Here is a 24382-nt window from a genome sequence, read left to right as displayed (position 1 = left end):
CCTCTGAAAAGCAGGTCTGTGGATGTAAAACATCATGTTTCAGCCATATGATGTAAATGGCTTGGATATGAAATTCTGCATTGCTGGAACCTGTATGAATTCAGCAGTCATGTTTTTAGAAGACAGTGTGAGATTTATATTCCTTTATGCCAGCAAAATTTCAGTATTTGGAGGAGTTCAGGTATTGGGGAAAACCAAAGCAAAAAGAGAAAAAAATACCAACAGCCTGGAAATGCCTGCCAGAAAAACTTGTTTCTGTGTTGATGGCTCTCAACAGATTTCCTGGCATCAACTCCCCACCCTACAGCTACAGCTAGGAAACCAAAATGCCAGCTTGTGTTAATGTTTGGAGTTTCCTAGAGAGCAAAAAAACCCAAGCAGGCACTTTTGTGTCTGGTTATTTGCTGTGTATGCCTGGGTTATAGCCTGTCTACAGAAACAGTGAACTCTGCTGGGGCCTGTGGCACACACCGACCCATGGCAGAATGCCTGAGTACAAGCTGGCCTCTGGTGAGTTCACTGGCCAGTATTTCATGATTGATTTTTCATTCTATGGCTGTTCAAATACATAAGCATGAGAAATACAGAAATAGTTTGCTTGAATGACAGAAAGTATTGGTATAAATGTTAAATATGGGGATGTACTTGTACAGGACGGATTTGTCTAGGCATGTCAGAATAGTTTATCTAATCTACTTCCTGTGTCCAGTGGTGGCTGCATTGAAATGCTTCCCAGAAAGGGACAAGAGTCTTATGTGGGTCTCATTCAGACCTCTAATAGTGTATCCTACATAAAAGCATAAAAGCATTCACATTTTTTCAAGACTGTGGTATACTGTAAATGTCTCTCCAGGAACTCAGAGTTTACTGTTAGTCTTAAAAACTGTCTTGTGGCTTGAATGCTGTATTCTTCCACTTGGCTGAATTTTCAAATTCTCTCTCCCCATATGCAGGAATAATTCTTTTAAATGTGCCATTGTTTTAGCATAGAGGTTTTTTGTTTTATTGTTGCCTTTAATTGTACCAAGCCATTTAAGGTGGATATTCAACATTCCATTAGTGTGGTTGTCAAAGGGGAGCAGAGTTACAGCAACACTATGCTCAATCATTCACTGGGCTGATTAAACTGTACGTAGCAGAACAGCTGTGAGCCTGTGATTAGAGTCCTTTGCTTGGGGTCTCTTCTCATTTCTCTGTCTTTTGACTCAGTGCACAACCTCCAGAGCTATTTTGACCAAAATTCAGAACACCTGTAGTGGAAAACAGAAAGATTCATAGGTTTAAGAGTTTGTTACTTTTGCTTTTCTTGGAGTTCTTATGCTAATAAAACCAGTGGTACTATGCCAACAGTAATATGTACACATGGGACACTGTCAATAGCATGGAGTTCATCAGAATGCCACCTGCTTTAATATATTAATCTTTCTTTTGAAGGCAGGAGAAAACCCAGGAGTCAGTCTGTCCAGGCACACACTGCTTTAAACCAAAGGCCCCCTGCTTCAAGTCACTCTGGACCAATTGTAGAAAGCCGGCAGCCTTTCATCCAAACGTCTACATCTGCCCACGAAATTGCCCAAAGGCTTTCTAGTAGTCAGCTATCATTCCACAACTCTGCAACATCTGTGTTTTCTCAGTCCCCTGCTGTTCCTGTTGCTGGCCAGCTGACTGTGCAGGACCGAGCTGCAGCAATGCTCAGGTCCAGCCTGGCCTCCTCCACCAGCTCAACTCTCAGCCTGCTGTTCGGCAAGAGAAGTTTCTCAAGTGCTTTAGTGATTTCTGGGCTCTCGGCTGCAGACGGAGGCAACACGAGTGACACACAGTCATCCAGCAGCATGAACATCGCCATGGGGCCATCTGCCAGAGCAGCAAGCCAGGCAGCTCGGGTAAGGCTGAAGCTCAAACAGCACTACAGAGTGTGAGTCCCACTCTGCTTGCCTGTCTGGCTCTTAGCTGTTCTCAGCACCACTGGCTTTCTTCTTTCTCAGTGGTCAGAGACAGTTTTTTCCAAAACCGTGTTGGGATTTTGGTATTTTTTGGGGATTTTGGTACATCACAATGAGACTCTTTAGTATTAGGGTGTCTGTGAGATAGTTTGTGAGTAACTGATAGGGGGACTGTTATGCACATGCCTGAAATTGCAAACTGGGGCAAAGTTGCTTTTCCTTTCACTCAAACCAGGGACTTCAGTTTCTGCAGCCCAGGTGATGAGTACAATCACTGCAGACTAAATAGCTCCTTCCTTGCCTGCTTTAAGTCCTATGCAGTGGTGCCTTGAGAGGCTGACCTAGAACAGACATTAGACAGCGTTAAAAGAATAAAGTAGGTATTTATTAAAAAGCCTTAAAGGATACACCTTGGCCAGTACAAGACCCTCGCCAGGGCTACACCCAAGATGAACCCAAAATGGATGACCAGTCACAAGGTTTCATGCTTTTACAAGTTTTTGGTCCATCTGCATATTGAGGTTAATTGTCCAATTACAGCTTCAGGTTATGAAGTCCCAAGCACTTTTCTGTTACTGTGCTCCTGAACTGTGTATAACTTCCCTAGTTTCCAAAGAGTTCTCCAAACCTCAAGTGTGAAAAGCTCCTTGGCCTCTGTGTATTTTGCTCTCAACCCAAAAATACCACGTGTGGTACAGTTCCCTAGAGTTTCACCACGAACTTCAACAGGAGTCAGCTAAATGTTACTTATCTTGGTCCCATCCTGCTTTGATACAGTAACAAGTATTAATATTTCTACACATACAGCTGAATATATCCAATGAGAAGGCACAATTCCAACTCTCAAGGGTTTATGACCTAATTTGCAAGAACTCAGCCACTATGTGGTACTGAGTACTAATGGTAGGATTCACCTGGTCAAGCTTTAAGCTATCTAAAATTTGGGCATGGTGTCTCAGTAGGTTGTTGTTGAGGCTTCTGTTTTCAGTGAAGAGACCTGCATCCACTTCATCCTTGGAGCTATTATGAGGAAATTCTCCCCTGGGAGACTTGTATCTCTGCCAACCATTGGTAGCCTAAATGACACAGCAAGACCACATGGTGAAGTTTAGATGAGGTGAATCCTGACCAAAGTGACTGCTCAGAGTCCAGGTGCCCATTTGATTGAAAGTGGTAAAGAGGAAGCGTTTCATTTCAATGTTCACACAGCAAAGTTCTGGAATGCTTTTATCCTAATGGACTCCTTGCAGTGGGGTGGCACTGTGCTTAACGTTTTCAGACTGATAATTGCATTCCAGTTTTGATGAAAAGGTTTCTTTGTAAGTTGGATTTAAAATCTGGTGTATAAAGCAAGCTCCAGAGCAACCCAATTTAACAACTTCGAAGTCAGCCCTGCTTGAAGCAGCAGTTTGGACTGGATGACCTCCAGAAGTCCTTTTCAATCCAAATTCTTTTACAGTTCTCTATACATGTACATCTGTGGTACTAAACCTCCAGCTCCTGGTTCAGCTTTTCCTTCCAAATTTATGCGTTACACAAAGTGTGACAAGTACCTCTTCAGAACTCCCTTGTGAATAATGCATGTTAAGAATCCCATGGAGTTTCACAGAATGACATCCCTACGTCAATTTTTAAGCTTTTTTCACCCGTCACTTCAAAAAATAGCTGAAGTGTTACTTAGAAATTTCCTAAACTAGTTGACTTTTTCTTTCTTACTTTCCAGCAAGTCACTGAGACCTGTGAGGCAACAGATACTACAGAAACAAGACCCCAGCGGGAGGCGGGTCCGGCCCATGCACTATTCATGAGTCGGAACCTGGAGTGCAGGAGGGCCAGCCAAGAAGACATGGCCCTGGAAGACACCGCTTCTCAGCAGAGCCTGTCTGAGGAGCAGTAAGGAGCATTCCTAGCACAAGGGCCACGCGCTTCTTAGCATTAAATACAGAGTTAGGTCAGGAAGATGCGCATGGGTTTAGGTTCTTTCCGATGTAATAAGCAACCTTCAAATGTTTATTTTTCTAACTTCCACATAAGAATATTACAGGACAGATGTTCTTCAGCTAATGGCCTTGGAATGGGTAGGGTTGGAAAATATCCTAAAAAACACACAGTGCCACTTCATCTCAGGTTCTTGTAAATCCTAGAACAATGAATACAACCTGTTTAACGTTCCTTCCCCTGGAATGGTTAGAATCACAAACAAATACAGTAGGAAATATTAATACAACTCAGTGAAAAGCACACAAAAAACATCTCTTTCCTGCCATAACTAAACAGCTGATTGCATGCAAACTAATTGAAATTTGGTATATAACATATAGCAAGAGGCAACTAAGAACAGAAGCAATGAATACATAAAAGGACAGTACAGTGTCCTGTAACATTAGAGCTAAATCTGATTTTTTTTTTTCCAACAGCAAATCTCATTTTTCTTTGATGTATTATGCGGGTGCTAATGCTGAATAGCGACACAGCCTCTCAGACTGATATACTGCATGCAGCCATACTGAAATATTGTGTGAACGAGCCACACTACACCAATTAACAAAAGTGTAAGAAGAGAAAGTATCCAGTGCATGGAAAGTCTTCAGAGTATATGGTGCACCTTATCTGCAAAGCAGCTTTGCATAAATTAGGTATTATCTTGTGCTCCTGTTTGGTTTACAGCAGTGTTTCTCAAATTCTAAGCAACAGTACCCTTAGGAGTCGCAAAAGGGCCATGGGGAATCCTCCTCAAGGACAAAGCAGGCTGTAATTACTGTCTGGAAGTGTTTATGTTAGGAAGGGAACAGCTAAATACCTTTAATTGCTGGACACAGCTCACTGTCCATAAACACTTGTAGCCAGTAATTACAAAGCCTTCTGACTTCCCTCCCCCAGAGAAAACTGAGCTGCTGCCAATAAAGACAGATGATACAAAAAGGGAGGCTATGCCTTCACATGGTTTGAAAAACACCAATTTACAGGAATGCATGACTACTTCGAAACCCAAAAAGCTACAACAAATCCTTCCTCTACTACAGAGTCTAAACAAACACACATGTGGTTTTTTTTCAATTAAAAAAAAAATTGCAGCTATCAGTGTCTTGCTGTTCCTCTTTACTGTAACTACCATAGATTGTTTCTAAATCTCAACACAATGATGTGCAGCCAGGCTGTCTTGTCCCAATTAACAAGATTTAACAAGAGATGCTGTAGCTAAGTCTCATTACTCTTAGGCAATACTCAGTTGCATTCTGAGCTTCCTACTGTGCCACACTTCAGATCTGAGTAGAACTAAGACTGAGTGAAAATAAAATGATCCAAGTATTTTGTGTGGCAGCTGTTTCTGGGTCTTCTGTTTGCAATTGTTTTCACTTGCTTTCTGCCTTACTAAATTAAGAAACCCATTCTTTTTTACTTCACTTCAGATCTTGATGAGTTGATTATTAATAAAGCTTAGCACAATCAAGGAAAAATTCTGCTCATGTTCACAAAGACAAAAGCAGAGTATGCACATACAGCCCTCTAGACACATGGTCATCAGTGCACTTCAGGCCCTACTAATGTCTCCTCTAGCATCCAGGTGATATGTGGAAGAGGAAACTGAATTCAGCTGCTCCCTTCTGACTGGCTGATGATAACTCCTATCCCACTGAAATAAATGGGCAGGAGATCTTTCTCCTTTTAAATGCCTTTATTAAGAAGAATCAGCTCAGGTGGGGAGAAATCGACGGGTCGCGCCCACGCCGCCGCTGCTCCCAGGCATGGCACGGAGGAGGAGGGTGATGCAGCTTTGTCCTCTGGTCTGAAGGTAGAGCTCGAGATTCCGTCCTCATGAGAAATTAGGAGATTCCACCTTTTTGTCCAACACCTCGGGTTCTCTTTCTAGTCAACATCTTTTGAGGTTAGGGTGAGAAGCAAAAAGGATCCAAGCAGGCACTGGACTACGCTCCCATCCTTAGACATCACCTAGGTCCCCTAGTTCTATGTTGGCTTGTTGATTTTAGGGGAGTTCCTGGAAAACTGCAAAATTTGGTGCAATGCATTTCTCATCTGCATACTAGCTCTGATGCCACTCCCAGTCTCCTGGTACCTGCAGGGTCCCGGTGTCATTCCCTGGCAAGCATCGGGGGGACAATGGTTAATCACCAACCATTAACAGGTAATTGAAGAAGAACTCTTTAACAATGAAGCTAACTTAACAGCAACTGGTCCAACTTGTTTTAACTCTGCAACCTTAAAAAAAATAGATAACTTTTTATTCATAACACCACCACACTGTTCATGAAGTGCTTAATTACAAATGAAGGATGGAGGTTATTGAAGTAGGCTCCTACTAACAGCCACCAGCCCTATTTCCACTTTGGGGGCTTTTGCATGGCAGTCCACAGGATAAACCATCACTGCTTTGTCTTCCTGCATGGAGGTAGGGCAAACAGGTGTCTCAAAAGCACTGAAAACTTTCCCACATTCACCTAGCATCACTTAGGCCTGCAATTTTCACATCTTTGATTTTGAACCAATTTCCATCAAAAACAAGTAATTCTGGTAGTCCCAATCAACCTAAATTATTCTGTGTATCCAACTCAAGCATACTAAACCAGATTGGGGAATGACTGCTCAAATTCCTTCAGCACCAACCACTGCTGAAAGTACTATTTACTTAGCGTGGGTTGAGGCCCAGTGACAGCACCTTCGCAAGACCCCACAACCTCTGGTACTGCATCCTAAAAAAAAATGCAGCTGCCTCACAGTTCCTGACTTCCCACTGTCCCCTGGAGCATAAGTCCTTGGGGACAGCAGTTATGCCATAAAGTCCAGATTCTTGCTGCACAAGGTGGCTGCCAAAAAGGGCAGGTTCTAACACCTCTGTGGAGTCACAGCGAGCAAGCACGGCAAAACAGGAGTCAAGGCAAGAGTTAAAAATCCATTCCTTTTTTGTAGCCACGTCTTACATAGTTTTTATTTTGCCTTAAAGTTGCTATTGTAGCATAGTGGGTTGAAAAAACCCGAGAGTGACCACTAACAAGCAAGTGTAACATAGGAAAAAAAGAATCAAATTGAGTACAAACTCTCCCATGTTATGTTTCTCTGTATTTTTGGAGATAGTCTGCTGTTATAGTAGTAAGACTACTGCTATAAGCATCAGTTTTAAATATGAGACAATCCTACAGAATAATCTGACATAATGGTTAGGAATAAAACCTGCAACTAGGCATGAGGTTGTATTGATTAAACACATCTTAGACTCCCCCATTTTTGCATGAGGTAGACATACACCCAGTGAACTCTTGATTGGGACAGAAGGTGCATTCAAGGGCTCTGATGCACACCAAGCTAATAAATAGGAACCTAACCTTTACACAAAGCCTAATTTGAACAATAAGCTGCTCCAAACAGCTCTGCATAATACCAAAAGGCACCTGAGTTCTCAATTCCAGTGCCTACATACACATGAAGGCTTTGAGTGACACTTCTACTCCTGAAAAACAGCTTGATACCTAACCTTACACACAATGTGCCTCAGAGATGCAAGATGGAAATACACCATTTTTGGAGCAAGTTTCAGCCTTTAAAAGAAAAGCAAATGCAATTTGCATTGCTTTTATGTAATCTGTGATCCTGCTGATGTGTTTCACAATGCTGAACACTGTTAAAACTTGGCCCTAAAGTTGCTCAGGCTTAACAGTTTGCCTACATGTCTGATCTCTTGCTACAGCTGTGATGCAGCAAAGATGCTGCCACCACCATGTAAGGATCTTTTACCAAGAGTTCCACCAGGGTTTTTTGCATCAGGTGATATGCTTGATTTTTCCAGAGCTGCAGAGGCCACTTACCTCACTCAGCCAGTCCAGAATGTTTCTGTTTCTACAACAGGAAAATAGCGACATTCCCATCTTGTTAGCAAGCTGAATGCATCCTTCGAGGAAATCTAGTGCTCAGTCCACAAGACCATTTGTACATGCAGTTCTTTCATAGAAAAGTCAGAAGGGATGAAGAGATGGAGGCCTTTTCTGCCTCCCACCAGCTTAACCTCAGATAACATGACTGCTGAAAACACTAAGAGTGATTTTATTTCACACTGCCTCAGCAACCAGAGAGGGACACGAACAATACAACAGGTTACGGGACGGATAATGAGTATATGGTAAAACAAACATAAACACAGTACTTCAGCCTTTGCACTGAGCACGGGATACTTACCTTCCTCACATTTTGTTTCCCTAGAATTTCCTTTCCCAAATAGATTCTTGTTTACATCATATAGTAAATGCCAGTTGCTACACTCATAATGGTGAAAGATGGAATAGGAACCTAACCTTTACACAAAGCCTAATTTGAACAATAAGCTGCTCCAAACAGCTCTGCATAATACCAAAAGGCACCTGAGTTCTCAATTCCAGTGCCTACATACACATGAAGGCTTTGAGTGACACTTCTACTCCTGAAAAACAGCTTGATACCTAACCTTACACACAATGTGCCTCAGAGATGCAAGATGGAAATACACCATTTTTGGAGCAAGTTTCAGCCTTTAAAAGAAAAGCAAATGCAATTTGCATTGCTTTTATGTAATCTGTGATCCTGCTGATGGGTTTCACAATGCTGAACACTGTTAAAACTTGGCCCTAAAGTTGCTCAGGCTTAACAGTTTGCCTACATGTCTGATCTCTTGCTACAACTGTGATACAGGAAAGATGCTGCCACCATCATGTAAGGATCTTTTACCAAGAGTTCCACCAGGGTTTTTTGCATCAGGTGATATGCTTGATTTTTCCAGAGCTGCAGAGGCCACTTACCTCACTCAGCCAGTCCAGAATGTTTCTGTTTCTACAACAGGAAAATAGCGACATTCCCATCTTGTTAGCAAGCTGAATGCATCCTTCGAGGAAATCTAGTGCTCAGTCCACAAGACCATTTGTACATGCAGTTCTTTCATAGAAAAGTCAGAAGGGATAAAGAGATGGAGGCCTTTTCTGCCTCCCACCAGCTTAACCTCAGATAACATCACTGCTGAAAACAAACACTAAGAGTGATTTTATTTCACACTGCCTCAGCAACCAGAGAGGGACACGAACAATACAGCAGGTTACGGGAGGGATAATGAGTATATGGTAAAACAAACATAAACACAGTACTTCAGCCTTTGCACTGAGCACGGGATACTTACCTTCCTCACATTTTGTTTCCCTAGAATTTCCTTTCCCAAATAGATTCTTGTTTACATCATATAGTAAATGCCAGTTGCTACACTCATAATGGTGAAAGATGGCCTGAAGATCTGGCAAAAAGACTTTCATTAACTTTTTACTAAAGCTAAGCACAGGGTGATGAACTGCTCACATCCACCAGGAACACTGGCAAGCCCCAGCCTGACCTTCAGCCCAGCTGTTTCCCACCACAGCAAGCAAGTAGGAACCTGTAATGGACGTAGTCTGCCAAGCACATTTCGGTTCATCCAAAAATAAAAACCACAGGTGCTGGCTGTTCCCTCCATTTTGTAGTGTCATGCAACTTCTCTGTGAGGAACTGAAGTTCTTGAAAAGTCTCACCTCATTCCAAATCTTAGTACTCACTTGACTGAAAACAAATCTCAATGAAAGAGACTTACCAGTGTGAATCTTTTTCCCTTGACTTGACGACTAGATAATATCTATGAATGACATTCTGACACTATTAAGTTCTTAGGACACTCTGTGATGTCATTCACAGCTTTTTATAAAAACTGCTTATTAGAATAAGGCAAGAAATGCATTTGCCTCCAGCCCACCAACTGATGGCTCTTCTCTTACTGGAAAATTTAAGTTAAAGATTAGCTGAATTCTGTGCAGCTCATTATAGAAGATTAGAAATACCAGTGAGATTCTCCAGCATGTGATAATCATCTTCTCTTCAATGCATTTTTTAAAAATACCCAATTATTGCCATATTTAGATTACTACCAGGATTAGGAGCTGGTACTTAATTACCATGTTTCACTAGTGCTTGTACATCCTTAAATCTGCAACACAGACATATTACTTATAATTAACTTTGCAGTAGGTCCGGTATCAAAGATTCACCTCTCTCACTCAGTTTTACAAGTCAAAAATTGCCTAATGCATGATAAATAATGTAGGCCCTGTTTATTCCATGCTGTGTGCAATTTTATGCTGGAATTACAAGACTTGTGCCAAAAACATCCTTGATTCTCAGGCTTCAAGACAGTAATTGGTACCTCACATTCACCCCTTTTTTACACCAATTAAAACCTGCAGGTGCACTAATGGTGTCATCTGGAATGTAGCTGGTACATCAGAGGTGCTTTTCACCAAATGTGTGTTATCAATAAAATCAGCCCATCAGGGGAATTGTGAATGCTTTGTTTGCTGTTACAGTGCTCTCAAGGCCTTCAAAGTATTTTACTAGTGCCAAGACCAGACAATAAAATTTTACCTTTAAAGTAAACACAGGTTGTCATAAAAACTTACATGCAGGTGGAAATACAATTTTCTCACTCACTCTATGTATATTTGAAACAGGAAAATTCTATCTTCAGGACCACCTGAGATTTAAAGGCCAGACATGACTGTTAAGGTCACCTACATTCTCCTGCTAAACACAGATCACAGAAACTCTCTTTATTTTCTCTTGAAAAGCACTATAGCTCAGAGAGAAAATTGGCTTAAAGAAATGACAACAAATTAATGACACTCACCAATCTTGATATAGGTAGCAGAAAATAAGATACACTGATGTCAGTAGCAAAAATATGCATTAGTTTAAAAAGGCTGCTATTTCACTCGGAGTTCCACAGAAGGAAAAATCCATGTGTATGTTCTAGTGACAAGCTAGCCTCAGTACAAAACCATGAGACAATGGACTAAAAGTACCATAGGCACTGGTCAAAAGTTTCCCAAACTTCTTCTTGTAATTGTTTGGGGTTTTTTTCCTTCCCACTGTACTAAATGACAGGACTACAGCAGGCATCATGGCGCTACATGCAGGGCAATATATCTACTTTTATGGGGAATAAACACCACTTTAAGTGATCTCTCAGCAATACTGACTGAACCGGAACTCAGAAGACTGACTCCTAACAGAACTCGCCTCTTCGGCCTCTGCCAGAGAAATGTCAAATCTCTCAATTTTTTATTTAGCTTTAAAGGTCACTCCTCATTTAAGACTCAACAGCAGTCCCACTAAAAATGTGCTAGATTTTGGGTAAGTCTTTAATCATTGAAAGAACTATTCTTTTGTAGCATACTTTAAAGCTTAAGAGACTTAACATTGAAGCAGGAGGGCATCCGACACTTAGGTGAAGAGAGGTTTCTGTTCAAAAACCTATGGCACACAACCCTGACAAGGGTACTTTGGTCCCAAGTCCTCCACATCTGAAAAAGTATTTTGTCTGAGTACAATGCCTGAAGTAATTAAGGGATTAGTGTGTCTTTACAGCACAACCTGATTTTGCAAATAGCAGCCACAAACTACACATTGCCAAGTGGAGACCCTAAGAGGAGTTTTATTTTTCCCCAAATATGGTGAAGACAGTACTACCATCTGAATGGATTTGGGCAGACAGGTAGTCCTAACAAGGCAGTGAGGGAGTGAGCCCACGCCATCATTTAACATGGCATGCACTTCCTACCACCTCTGGAGGTGCAGTGCTTGTACCAGACCCTTGTTCTGCATACAGGAAAGAAAAAGGACATTTCGCAGGGTGTGTATAAAAATACCTGTCCCCATCCAGCCCCATACAACTCTGGGTGTCAGTTTTACAGAAATAAATCAATAAAATTATACTTGAAGATGCCTTTAAATAGTTTGCTCAAATTAACAGTCATTGAACTGAACAGAAAAAGGTAAGAAACAACTGAATTTTTAACAACTTTCTTCAGCTAGAGATGACCATAAATTTTACAATGAACAGTGTCTACCTGGGAGGGAATTCTGTTTTCAAACATGCAAAACTGATTAACTGGCAGCAGTTTTGCTGAACACATTTGCATTCCTTGCAGGGAAACACATTGTCTAATACTCTCAAATACTTCTTATTTCACCATTAAGCATGTACAGAATTGAATAAGGCAGAAAAACTCAAACATAAGTATCAATAAACATAACAGATTGTAAAATTAATACAGACAAATGCAGTATTAAGTCAATCATGACTTCAACTCAGCATGAAAAACACAAGATTTTATTAACTTCATGGACTTGAAGATTTTTTTATATATTATTTGTAAGGGGGTGTGGGACAGAATTACCACCAGAAAACTGAAAATTAATACAAAATGCAGTCCTCTTATCAATTAGTAAGAGAGGGTAGATTTGGCTATTTTCCCTCCAAAACCAGAATTCTGTAAATGTCACTTGTGACTACAGGAAGTTTCCTTGAAACTCTGGATAACCCTGATTATACTGCAACTGCAGACAGGGCTGCCTGGGGGTAGGAGGAGAGAGCACAACTGCTTATTCCCTCTACCTGCTGATTTGTCAGCACCCGTGCTAAAACACACCTGAATACACCTAAGCTGGGTCACCAACAGCTACACTCCTGCATAAACCAGGCAGGACTCATCTACGTTTTGGACAGGGTTCTGTTCTGTTGCACCAGGGCTACGTTGCAGATATTGAATTAATCTGTAGGCAGATATTGAATTGATCTGAACATGCTCAGAAAGACTAAGATATCAAGCAGATTTTACAGTTAGTTGTTTTCACATGAGGTAACTCGGATCAGAGTTGACCATCTAACTTCCAAACACCCAGATTAAAACTGGATGTTAGCTACACATCTGTTCATTTTTTTCCAATTCAGTGAACTGAATAAATTACAATCCTGCCATCCCATTTTAGTATTACCAGCTTTACCCTGCTTACGCTGAAGGCTCCAGTAAAGCTTTGAGGGGGCAAAAGCAGGAAGGACAGACTCTAAACCATCCATGAAATGTTGTAATGTTTTGTTGAAATGAAAGCTTTAGTGTTTACAGGACAGAAGAGGTCTTCATTTTCTGCAGGATTCTACAGCTGCCAAGATGTCTTGCAAAATGCTGTTTCTGTTTTCCTTACTAACCTAGAGAAAGAGAAATTAAAACGGATGTAATTTCATGAATAGCTTCTATACAAATGTTTACTTCAAAAACAAATCAAAGCAGAAATTCCAATGCATTTCTTTTTCAGTGCAGGAATGTTGAGTGTCAAACACCTGCCACTGAGAACACAGTATGCTATACCCACAAAAGCCGCAATTGAATATTTAGTGATCTTTTGATTTAATTGCCAGTGGTATTTTGCAGTATTATTCAGGACTTGAGTAACTAACAAGAATCACTCAAATAACCAGCATGTACTTTTGTCATTACTAGAAATCCTTTTCAACTACCAAATTTAACTTTCCTAATATAAAGTGGAGTACTTATGCCTTCATTACTTGAAAGGGATGTATTTATTAAGATGACAGACCTAGTGAAAAACACTTGCAAAGGAAAAAAATTAAAACAGTCTTAGCAGCATAACTCTGTACTCTGAGAAACCTTATTGCTACACGAAAGAAACACCTTGGAAAAGGAATAAAACTATTTGAGAAAGCTGGGCTGTTCTGTAGCACACTGAGAGATGCCTTTGGCTGACCAGCCCATGGGAATGCTGGGCTTTAAGTCCAGCATATGTGAATACAGATGACTGTAAACTGCCAAGCAAGTGCTGGTGCTTGCTAGTCAGCTCAGCTGCCAGGGACACAGAGCTGGGGGCTGTGTGTGTGTAAATTATTCCTTCCTGACAGACTGGGTCCTGATCCAGAGCCCTGTGACCCATAGTGCCATGCATTACTCACTCAAACAAAACCTGGGGAAGTGACTGGGGTTGTAAAGGGGTAACAAGCAACCGTGAAGCATCAGCAAAAGCTTCATTTTAAAAAGTCTAAGAAAGTTTCCCCATTGTTCAGATCCCCGCAGAGAGGACAGGAAGAAATCAGACAAAGACACATGAGCAGAAAAAATAAGTAAGGACACTCATACAAAGTTGTACAGAAGCTGTTTCATGAGGAAAGAGACACAACACCATGCACAGCATAAAACTCTCTACCAGCAAGGTTCCACTACACTCCCTGTATCTGCATTTAGGATGTGAACCCAAGAGTTTGTATCCTTTCCAGTACTACAGTCAATAATGAACAGGAGAAAGTATTACTATTATTATTATTGTTGTTGTTAAATAGGTGACAGTTCTATCTGAGGAATTTGACCCCAAGGAGCTACCACTATTTCCAGTCACCCACATCCTATCCAAGTACTGTAAACCAACACTGTAAAACCTACAGCCAGTGGTTTCACCTACCAATGAATTCAAGACAGCAGATCAACATAGGACTAATGAAAAAGTGAAAAAAAAAAAGGACAGGGCGGGGAGAGTAACAAAAAGGAAGATCTGTCTGAAAATGTCACTGTTTTTACTGAGAATCAGTCCAAGCTTTATAAGATAAACAGAAAACCCCACAAAAACAAAGAGAGCAAGACAACAAAGAATGCTCTTCAGTAAGGCTATTGGGATCCCGAGGTAAACAATACACAGTATTGATGAGCCCCACTAAATCTCACAGCAAGTGTACTGTTATTCTGACTTTCAAAGGACCTTCTGCACATTTAATAGCTCTTCCCACTCCCTCACAGCCAACAGAAACAATACTACATTTTATCTATCCTTTTTTCCATACTTATATGCCAGAAGTCCAGTGAGAGCAGCAGAGAGAAAGCTCCAAGTGCTAGGAAATTTTCACAACTGTTTTATAAAGGCTGTTTGATAGATATAAGTCTCCTCTTAAGATCTGGAGACATTCAATGCAGGCAGCTTTCCCGGAGTGAACAAATCTCCCAGTATCTGTACTGAATGTACAAACAGATGGGTATGTTTTTAGAAAGGAGTTGAAGATAACTGTAGATGCTGCTTATATTAAGCATTTATGTAATTTGGAGGAAATTGCCACCTAGACTCCAAGCAGGCAACTACAGAGGACAAAAGCTTTCTTCCTCTAACTGTTAAAAATACCATGAAGGAAACCACTTGCATACAATCTGTTCAAATGGAACCTTTTCTTCTCCCTATCCATTTAACTACTTTCTTTCTTAATAGGCATATGCAACCATACTTCACTAATGGGTTTCATGCAAGCAAAATTAATAGATGGGAAAATGGGAGAAAATTAGTATCTGCCAGCTGCTAAGGATAACCTGATCCTATTCACGCTACTATTTCTGCAAAACTACACAGACGCAGACAGTGCAAAAAGAGCCTCTGCAGTTTCACTGGAAAGTTTAGTTCTCAGCAAAATGGAACTGGGTAACAATACAAATAAATGTGTTAAACATCAGAGCTCCTATCACTAAGTGCCCTAAACATAATAAATTAAACATTTGGGACCAAACGCTGAATTGCTTTTAGGGCATCTGGGCCCACTTACACCAACAAAATATGCTTTCAAAACAGAAGGGACTGTAAAACACCAAACAGCTGTTCTCTCCCCAGAACTGTCCTTGTGACATTAGGAACAGGATGAAAAAACTGAGATGAGCTATTTGAATGCAGCCTAACTCCATATTAAGCGACAAAGCAGGCAGAATGTTTTTGGAAGTTAGCCACCTACTTCTGTACACTTGCAGGCACCATACAAGTTAGTAAGAAATTACTGACTGTGCGCTATTTGGGCACTCCAGGTTTCCCCATGCCACAGCCCTTGAAGAAAACAGCTGGTGACCCACTATCCACTTCAGCTACTAACACCTCTGACTCCCCACGGGCAGGTTCTGGTCCTGCTCATGCACACATTTGAACCAGCTGGGAAAGAGCATGTAGTGTGACACTGGAGCAAGAGAGACAGATGCTCTCCTGTACAAGACTTCAGCTCAGCAGGTCTCTGACACCTGGGAATGACTGCAGTCTGTCACACATTTCACATCCATGCTTTTGGTTAATGGATTCACCAGAGGTATCTATTTAATTAAAGAAACCTGCACACCTAATCTCAGCAGTGTGAACAGGATGGGTCATTGTTTCAGTAAAGATCTTTTAGCTAGAGAAAACACTGCTCCATTGAAATTTACAGAAAGACTTTTGCTGGCTGGAGTCAGTACTTGAGAGAAAGATTTATCAGCCGACTGATACAGCTGAAAACCCAGGGCTGAGTAGCCCATGTCCTCTGAATAGCACCTGATAAAAAGAGACAGTAGAAGCCTCAAATCTTCCTTGAAAAGCCAAATGCTGTCTTCTAGCCTTATTTCCTCTCATGAGAGGACCAAATGCACGCACTGTGTCCTGCTATGACTGCAGCCCAAGCATTGAATGGTGACTGGTACTTTCAGCAAGGCTTCTCCATCCCATCTTCCCCAACCCTACCCCAGTAGGGTTGTAAAGCTACTCATACAAAATTTACATTTATGTGCATTTCTGTTCAACAGCCTGACTACAAACACACATCAGCTCAGTAGCAGAAAAACCTGGGGGTTTATCTCTGAAAGAAGTGAAGAGAGTTGAATGCTTACGCAAAGAAAGGAATAATCTCTCATCTTTGCTCCTACAGTTGCTTTAGCATTTAAATAAATCAGCATTTAAGGTAAAAACAGAAACTGAAGATGACGATGGGACCCTCAATTAAAGTAAAGCTGAGAACTTTGAAAACTTTGCAAGTTTTTAAGCCAGCTTTGAATAGAAAACAACATAAATCAAAGGAGTGGGAGGTGCCTTTGTTTTTTGTGAAGCATCGAGGACACTTACTGATGCTAAGGAAACCTCACATATGCACTCCTAGAACAGGCTAAGTTTTGCTGTGGTAAGTTTTTGAGAACTGCCCTGTAACTGATCAGAAATTTACTCTGAGGCCCTCATATTATGAAAATTATGCCTGTAAAAGTAACATAATGAATTCCAAAACTGGTTCACTGACTCCAGAGAAAGTACACTCTATTTACAACTGCCTTTCTTCTATAAATCACTCCGCAAACTCCACTGCTGCTTTTTTCCTTTTATTTTTTCCTTGAATATGACTACTGGTAATATTTCTGCAAGCCAGTCTGGAAAAAAACCAAAAAAGCTTAAAAATCTGACTGTACTTTAGAAGATTTAACTCTTAGGAATAATGAATACCTATACAGTAATAATACTACAGCAAGGAAACCTTTTAAAATAACTATAGCATTACTTCTGCAGCCCCGCACAAGCAAAGCCAGCTGTGTGAGATGACTACAGTTAGGGCCAAATGGAATTTTTTTTAATAAGGTGAACACCTGCCCATTAAGAATAAAATGGAAACTAAAAAACCTATTTCATGCAAGCTACCCACAGCTATCAATTGGCAGTAACAGTTTTTAAACAGAGCCAAATATAATCTAGTAACCTAGAACAGAAGGCTCTTTAAGGATATTAAATGTTACTCACATTGAACACTTTAACATCTTTCCTACTTCTTATTTCTTCAACAAGATCCAGTGGCTTTCCCTTAGGTATTGGAATAGTTCCAAGCACCACGGTTCCTGAGCCAGCCAGCGTTTGACGAACAGCTTGAATAAAAGCCTGGCTGAAGAGCTCCATTTTACCAATCTCATCTATGACACAAATTCTTTTCTCTTTGTCACCACCATGGTTTACCTGTGGAAAAGTGCACCAAGAGACTGTAAACAGCAAAACTTAGAACAAGCAACAGACATAATCTCTATGCTGACAAAAGAAATACCTTCAAAAGAAACAAACTCAACTGTAATCCTGGGGAGAGCGGGAAGTCAAAGCTACTGCTGGTAAATGACAAACCCACAAATCTGTAATTTCTTTTTTAGGACAGATTTTTGGAAGGATGGAAACAACAATACAGTATAAATACAAAGTACAATAGGAAATATACTTAACATGAGATTTCTTTTAAAGCAGAATTCTCATACTAGTCCCATATGAGCTACTTGACAGTTAAGAATTACACTTTGCCTACAAGCAGCTCTCAATCATTCTGAGGGTCCACAATTTTTAAAAACTTTACTCTTCACATTAAATTATGCATGTAGTGATTACATTTAATTATGTGATCAGTAGTCACACAAAACAGATATCTAAAAAGGAAGACTTCCATTAAATCTAGATTTTGGAGTTTCTCCTCTTGTAGTTGGGATGATGGAGCATTTCACTCAGAGGTACTGGCTGTCTTAAAAGCTGTCTGGATAATAACCAAGCCATTTGCAAACCTCTCTCACATTAGAGCAGATACATATTGAAATATACCTTATTCTGTAGTCCTAGCCACTGGATAGTATGAGAGAAACAGTTAACCACATTTGAGGCTTCTGGTTTTCCCATAAAGGGAATGCTGTACCAAGCAGTGCCATGCTGTAGGTGGCTGGAGCAGCAGGGAAGTCCAGGAGAAAACAAGGGTGATTGCTATCGAGGAAAAGGCAGCTCACAAAGCAGAGGAACTCTTCAGCTGCACTGCCTACTCTATTTTGGTAAAAGTGACTGAGAACCGTACTCCATTATTTGTAGAAGTGAGGAGAAAATCAACTCAATTCAAAACCATTACAGACCTATGAATATGTACCAATACAAACCATATAATACAGAGAAAAAAAAAGAAAATAGATCGAAACATATCCCCTTGTGAAGGCAAAGTATTTGCTTCTGGGAAAGTGAAAGAACTGTATAACATGCATCCTAAAATCCTTTCAAGCTAAGTCCCTACTGAATAGCTGTTTTATCTAAAAATCCTTTCATAGATCAGTGAGCCAAAAAGCCAATACTAGTCACTAGGTCACATATTGAGGAAGCGAGTATTTTGCTTTGAAAAAAAAAACCAGAAAAAACTATCTGCCCTGCCTGATAAAAGTTTGCAGAACCGGAGAGATCTTCCACTGCAAGATCTAGCCCATTCTCACTGGAGTGAAACAAGCCTTAAGAGTTGAATCTGCCCTCAAGCCTAAATGGGCATGTGTCCATTCTGTGCTGCTCTCTCATCAAACCAGAACGTATCTATGATGCTGTTCTTCACTTGTCTCTCCTTGTTTCAGTTCTCTCATCTTCCTCACTCTCCTCTTCCATTTTGGGCCATCTTCATGTGTGACCACATTCCCACAAAACTGATAAACAGCACTTTCTATGAACATGGGCACATGCTGTGTGACTCTGCTGGCCCCAGTTCTTCTCTTCACTTTCTTGTACTTGCAGAAAGCTATGTAAGTAATGGAAAAATTCAACACTGCTAACACTTTTCTAGGAAGATCTCTCCTGGATTGCAGTGGTAAAAGGATTCCAAGTAGAGCACTGGCCTAATAAAGTATTTTTAAATAAACTATCTTCCTATTTACTAACTATCATAACTATTTACCTCCTATCATAAATATATGGTTACACTGAAATTTAACAAATAAAAGTTGTCCCATTTTTTTATTACCTCCCTTCTCCCTTGTCCCAACATCCTTGCTTTCCTACTCTCAGACTTTAATGTTCTTTGACAAAAAGAAGAATCAGATCCTCAATCTGATTTTTGCTCCTTGCACATCTTTGGGCTTTTTGTTTTAAGTTCACCAAAAAATCCCTTCTTCCTTGTCCCCTTGAGCTTTGGCAGTGTAGAAAAATCACAACAGGATTTTTTAGTAGTACAGTTCAGCAGCTGCTGCACACTGTTTATGCTATGTTATCACTGAAATCAAATATGTTCTTGTTTAATTTTGGAGAGGGGAAAGGTTGGAGTGAGAGAGAGGAAGGAGAAGAAAAAAGGTAGTAACAGAATATTAGCAAAAGGATAGCAAAAAGATTGTGTGGGAAGTCTTGTCACAGCCAGAACACTCCTTGTGCAGCAGGCTAAATCCCAAATAATCAGGCTGGTGTTATCAGTCTGCACGTATTTATACAATAGTAATCAAAAATACCCACTGCATTCAAGAAAAAAATGCTTCTACTCTCAGAAGATGGGAATCAGTGGAAGAGGGGGGGAAAAAAGTCTGCAAAGAAGAGCAGCAGCAAAAGCCTTTTTCTTAGACCCACTGATTCCATCCAGTTCTCTGTGGTAAGCCACTTGTGCATTTTGTTTGCTTTCCAGCATGAGACAGTGACATAGGAAGAAATTTCCTACCTGCTGTCTCTTCAGGTCAAGGAGGTCGGGCTGACAGGACTGCAATCTCTCCAACACCACAATAATCACAAGAGAACAAGCCAGATTTGCCACTCAAGCTTCCTGACCGTGACTTACTTCAGAACTAGCAATACCCAAGAAACAGGCCATTAATTAGTATCAAAAACTAGCTGTGTAAAAGGGCCTTCCAATAACACTGACTATCACAAAGCATACATTTATCAGTAGTTTTCATAGAATACTCACATTTCTCAGCATAGGTAGAACCAACTGCTCAAATGAAACAAGGTCTACAACATACTGTCCAACCCGGTATTCCCGTCTTGAAGCAGAAGAATCAGAACTGGGAGAAAAAGAGATACACAATTCCTTCAAATTCTGAGTTTAGTGAGAATTCACTGCAGTCATTTCAAGCAAATTTATAAGAAGTTATCCAAATAAATCAAATCCCCTTAATTCTTCCTAAGAAGGATGGGAAAGAAATTCTAAACCGTGCAGTAAGTCATACTGCAGATAGCTTGCTGTCAGAAAATAAATATTCCATATGCATCCTTCCCAACTTGAAGCTCAAATTTCAACAGTGTATAGAAGGAAAATGGCATTTAAAAGTCAGCAGGTATATTTACACTGAAATCAAAACTCATGTCTGCAGTTTAGATCTTTGAATTTTGTTATGTGACACTTCAGACAGCATCATAGCAGTATCATCTCAGTATGGACTGCAAAACACTTAATCTGGGAAAAATGCTTTGCATGTGCTCTACCACACTGTGCTAGGTGCACCTCCATTATTAGCAGAGTGAATGAGGTGCAAGGTCACACTGGATATAGACCAAGTTTTGCACTAAGTATGAAAATTTAAGTCTAGTGAATCAGGAAAGAGTGTGAGGCACTCTGGGGCTCTGAAACCTTTTTTTTTCTTAAAATTCAGACGACTTTTGTGGATCAGTCAAATGTTCTTTAAAACAATGCTACATGCAATTTCCCTTTTCATTTTCCACTTCTGTCACCATAAATCAGCTAGTGGAAACATAAGAATCTTTCTCCCTGGCCACAATAAGCTACTTAACTGCATCCCAAAGGGACTTGGCCTCAGTAGTGTTTCCTCTATCTGGTGTAAAATAGCTAGTAAGGGAGAACCCCCCTGCCCAGCACATTTTCAATATTTCACTCTGCAACAGACACTGACTACATATACAATATAGGTATCAGCCAGGAAACAAAAACCAAGCAAAGAACTTGATCCTGAAAGCCATGTGTGCTGGAAATCACCTTCTGGAGGAGCATTTAACATGCATCCAGTCCAAAGGACAGGAGCAGACACATAAAACAATAAGCTGCTTACAGTTATTAAAACTTCAGTACCTGACTCTAGATAAAGGTCCTCGGTTTCCAGACAGAGTGACAACATCAAATCCTGTTCTCCTTCCACCTTCTCTAACTTCCTGTGTGTAAAATCCATCAATGGGAATGCCAGAGGATTTCAGAGCTTCAGTGACTTTCTGGATCAAAGTAGTCTTTCCAACCCCTAAAAATAAAGAATGGAAAAAAGCACACAGCATTAATCTTCTTCTGCACTAAAAGCCCATTTTTTTAAATGCCACAGTAATGATTCAGTTCAGCAGGAACATTGATTACTTTTGAAGGTTGCAAATTACTTTTTCTACGTGGTAGAACAGAGGTATTTTTTAACATTCATCCTGTACTGATGCTGTAAAGTTTCACAACAGAATGGTACAAATATCCCAGGCTACCAATGAACTTGTTAGCTTAAATGATGCATGACCAGGCCACAAAACTTACCACAAGGCAGGTGGCACAAAACTGATATCCAAGCTTGCTGGAAGACTGACTGAATTTCCCTTTCTACCACTGATATTCATTACTTTTAAGATCAGAGCTAAGTTCATCCCTTTTTAGATCAAAAGGTCAAAGCTGACTGCTATTATCAGATGCCTAACTGGCATGAAGGACACACTTCTTCCACTGATGTCCAAGAAATCAGAAGCACTCAATGTCCCTGAGATACCAAGTCCTTACAAAGCCCCAACAACAGAAAACTGTTCCTTCTGGTAACTGAATCAAGAGACATTTTGACTAGATACAGAGAAAAGCTTGTTTATAGCGAGGCCAATGAAGCCATGACTGAGATTGCCCAGGGAGGCTGTGCCACCTTCACATACTTCAATGTTTTCAAGAGATGACTGGATAAAACCTGAGGCAACATGGTCTGGCCTGATACCTGATACTCCTTTAAACTTCCTCAAGTCCCTTTTGACGTGAATTATCTTCTGGCCCTATAATTTCAGTTTTTTACCCTAAGACAGGTCCTTAAAACTCCTGCCACCTAATATCTCCTTGCACAGTCTGATGTACCTTTTACAATGTGAACACTGGCCATGTTCCAGAAATCCTTTCACTTCTTCTCCTCTGCCATTGTACAAGTACATCCCTCAATGATCTCCTTTTAAACTCACCTTTATTGCCTCTCACAAAATGTAGTGCTATCACTTCATTTTTAACCACTGCTTTAAAAAATTCAGATGATAGAAAATAATCCTGCAGAATAAACCTTCAAATTCCTGGAGATAAGGAACACAGACCAAACATGAGATGCCTAAAGATGATAACAGAAATCATTTCAACATGCACACACAAAATTTCTAAATTAGACTTTGAGCAGATTTAGGAACTGCTTTCCTAACAGTCAATACCAATGACAAAATATTTTGTGGCTTCAAAGGCATGTAGTCAAATGCCTAAGCAAACTCTTCAAATTTGAAGAAGGCGTCTTCCTGACAGGTGAACAACAAAAAAAAGACAAATGTGGCACCCTCGGTTATCTAACATTTTTTCAAGGCCTCGTCTCTTGTAAGTGAATTTATACTAATTTTGCTAAGTGGATTTGCTAGCTCTAGTTTTTTTACATTCATTCAGTCAACTGCCAAACAAGCTAGAGTGATTCAAACTAAGTTTAAGGAAGCTTGAAGTTAGACATTTAGCTAATCAAAACAGTACATCCAGTTTCAAGTAAATGAAGAGAGATAAGACCTAAGCAGCCCTAACCTCTACATCTCCTGAAAGCCTCCTTTATTCAAGAGGTTGGAAAGCCAGTGTGAAATGTGTGGCATGTATTCCTATGTCAGCCCAACTGCAGCATTTTAAATTAATTCCAGTCAAGACAGCCATCTGCAAGACGTTCACAAAAAGAATTAGGCCCACTGCTTTACTCCCACAACACAAAGGAAAGCTCTGCAATCATAATAACTAATTAATTTCTTCATCAACCGTAGAGATTAACCCTCATACTATGTCCCCACTCAGTCTCCACAATAATCATATTCCATTACCATGACAAACTACTTCACTGCTTCAGTCAAGGCCTGCCCATCCGGGACACCATTATTACCTGCACCTGCACTTCACTGAGGCTGCAAGTGCTAAATCACTACAATTAAGTTACAGGAAAGATGAGCTCTCAGAAATTATTAATCTCTGCAGTTTATACTGAAGCAGGATCAGTTGTGCAGGAGGTGTTTTTTCCCCCAACACTGAACTCCTGGCCAGAAGCCAGGGACAAAGCAGCACCGCCGGGGAATGTGCATGCCTTGGAGCACTGGATGGAGAGGTAAAGCGGCACTTCGTTAGGAACAAACTAATTAGTGCCACAGCTCTGACCTCGACAGGAGGGGGCGGGCGGGGCTCCGGGCCCGCAGCCGCGGAACCTCGGCCGGTGCCGGGCCCAGCTGCAGCTGGAGGCGCTCCCGGGGCATCCTCGGACCCTTGGGCCTGGCAGCAGCCGCCTTCCCCCGGCTCTAAGCGCCTCACAGCCCCGCCGGTGCCGCGGAGGGCCGGGCCAGGCCAGGCCAGTCCGTAGCCTAGGCCATCCCCTCGGCCGCGCCAGCGCCACCACCACTGCCCGGCTCCTCGGTCTCCTCCCGCCCCATTACCTGGGGGTCCCGTGAGAAACACGTGCTTGGACATGACGCGCCCCCCCCTCCGCCCTCACCTCCGCCCGGCGCTCCGCTCCGCCCCCAGCCCGGCCCCGCTCCGTTCCGCTCCGCCCCAGGCGGGCGGTGCCCCCCGAGGCCTCGGGCAGGACGGGCCCTGCTCGGCCTGAGGCCACCTCAGAGGCGGGGTGGGCAGAGGGTGCTGCTGGGGTGTTTCGCGAAGGATGGTGTCAGTCTAGGGTTAGGGAGGAGGGGAAGAAAGGCAATTAGTTTCCTAGTTGAGGACTAGCGTCTTCTTTTTCCAGTTAGCTTAACCTGTCACATGTCTGAGTATTTTAATGCGACCATAGAATGTTAAGGTGTGGGAATAAACCTTAAAGATCAGTCCCAAGCCTCCCTGCCCACACCTCCCACTAGACCAG

The 24382-nt window shown here is 41.3% G+C and overlaps 2 protein-coding genes across 8 annotated transcripts in view; one reads left to right on the top strand and one right to left on the bottom strand.

Moving 5' to 3' along the window:
• PCNX2 (pecanex 2) overlaps positions 1–7943 on the top strand; it is a 159494-nt gene extending 151551 nt beyond the window's left edge. For 2 of the 5 annotated variants that reach the window (XM_039707238.1, XM_039707241.1), the window contains 2 exons: positions 1435–1883; positions 3667–7942. In XM_039707238.1, coding sequence (XP_039563172.1) covers positions 1435–1883; positions 3667–3840 — 623 coding nt within the window. In that variant the 3' untranslated portion in view covers positions 3841–7942. Of the gene's footprint in view, positions 1–1434; positions 1884–3666 lie in introns of those variants that run through there. The other 3 variants (XM_039707239.1, XM_039707237.1, XR_005627247.1) reach the window with 3 other exon arrangements.
• NTPCR (nucleoside-triphosphatase, cancer-related) lies at positions 1001–24047 on the bottom strand. Of its 3 annotated transcripts, none has more exons than XM_039707243.1 (5): positions 23961–24047; positions 21376–21538; positions 20257–20353; positions 17337–17546; positions 1001–1250 (listed from the first exon to the last, which is right to left on the bottom strand). In XM_039707243.1, the coding sequence occupies exons 1-5, from the start codon at positions 23992–23994 to the stop codon at positions 1242–1244; spliced, it is 513 nt and encodes a 170-aa protein (XP_039563177.1). In that variant the 5' UTR covers positions 23995–24047; the 3' UTR covers positions 1001–1241. The 3 variants fall into 3 exon arrangements, with proteins under 3 accessions (XP_039563177.1, XP_039563176.1, XP_039563178.1); XM_039707242.1 differs by lacking the exon at positions 1001–1250 and adding an exon at positions 12087–12984; XM_039707244.1 differs by lacking the exons at positions 1001–1250; positions 17337–17546 and adding an exon at positions 12087–12984.
• Between the last annotated feature and the right edge of the window lie 335 nt (positions 24048–24382).

The sequence above is a fragment of the Passer montanus genome, unplaced genomic scaffold (assembly GCF_014805655.1).
Source record: "Passer montanus isolate IOZ18808 unplaced genomic scaffold, ASM1480565v1 scaffold2, whole genome shotgun sequence".
In the NCBI taxonomy this organism is placed as follows: Eukaryota; Metazoa; Chordata; class Aves; order Passeriformes; family Passeridae; genus Passer; species Passer montanus.
This window is presented reverse-complemented; position numbering and strand designations above follow the sequence as displayed.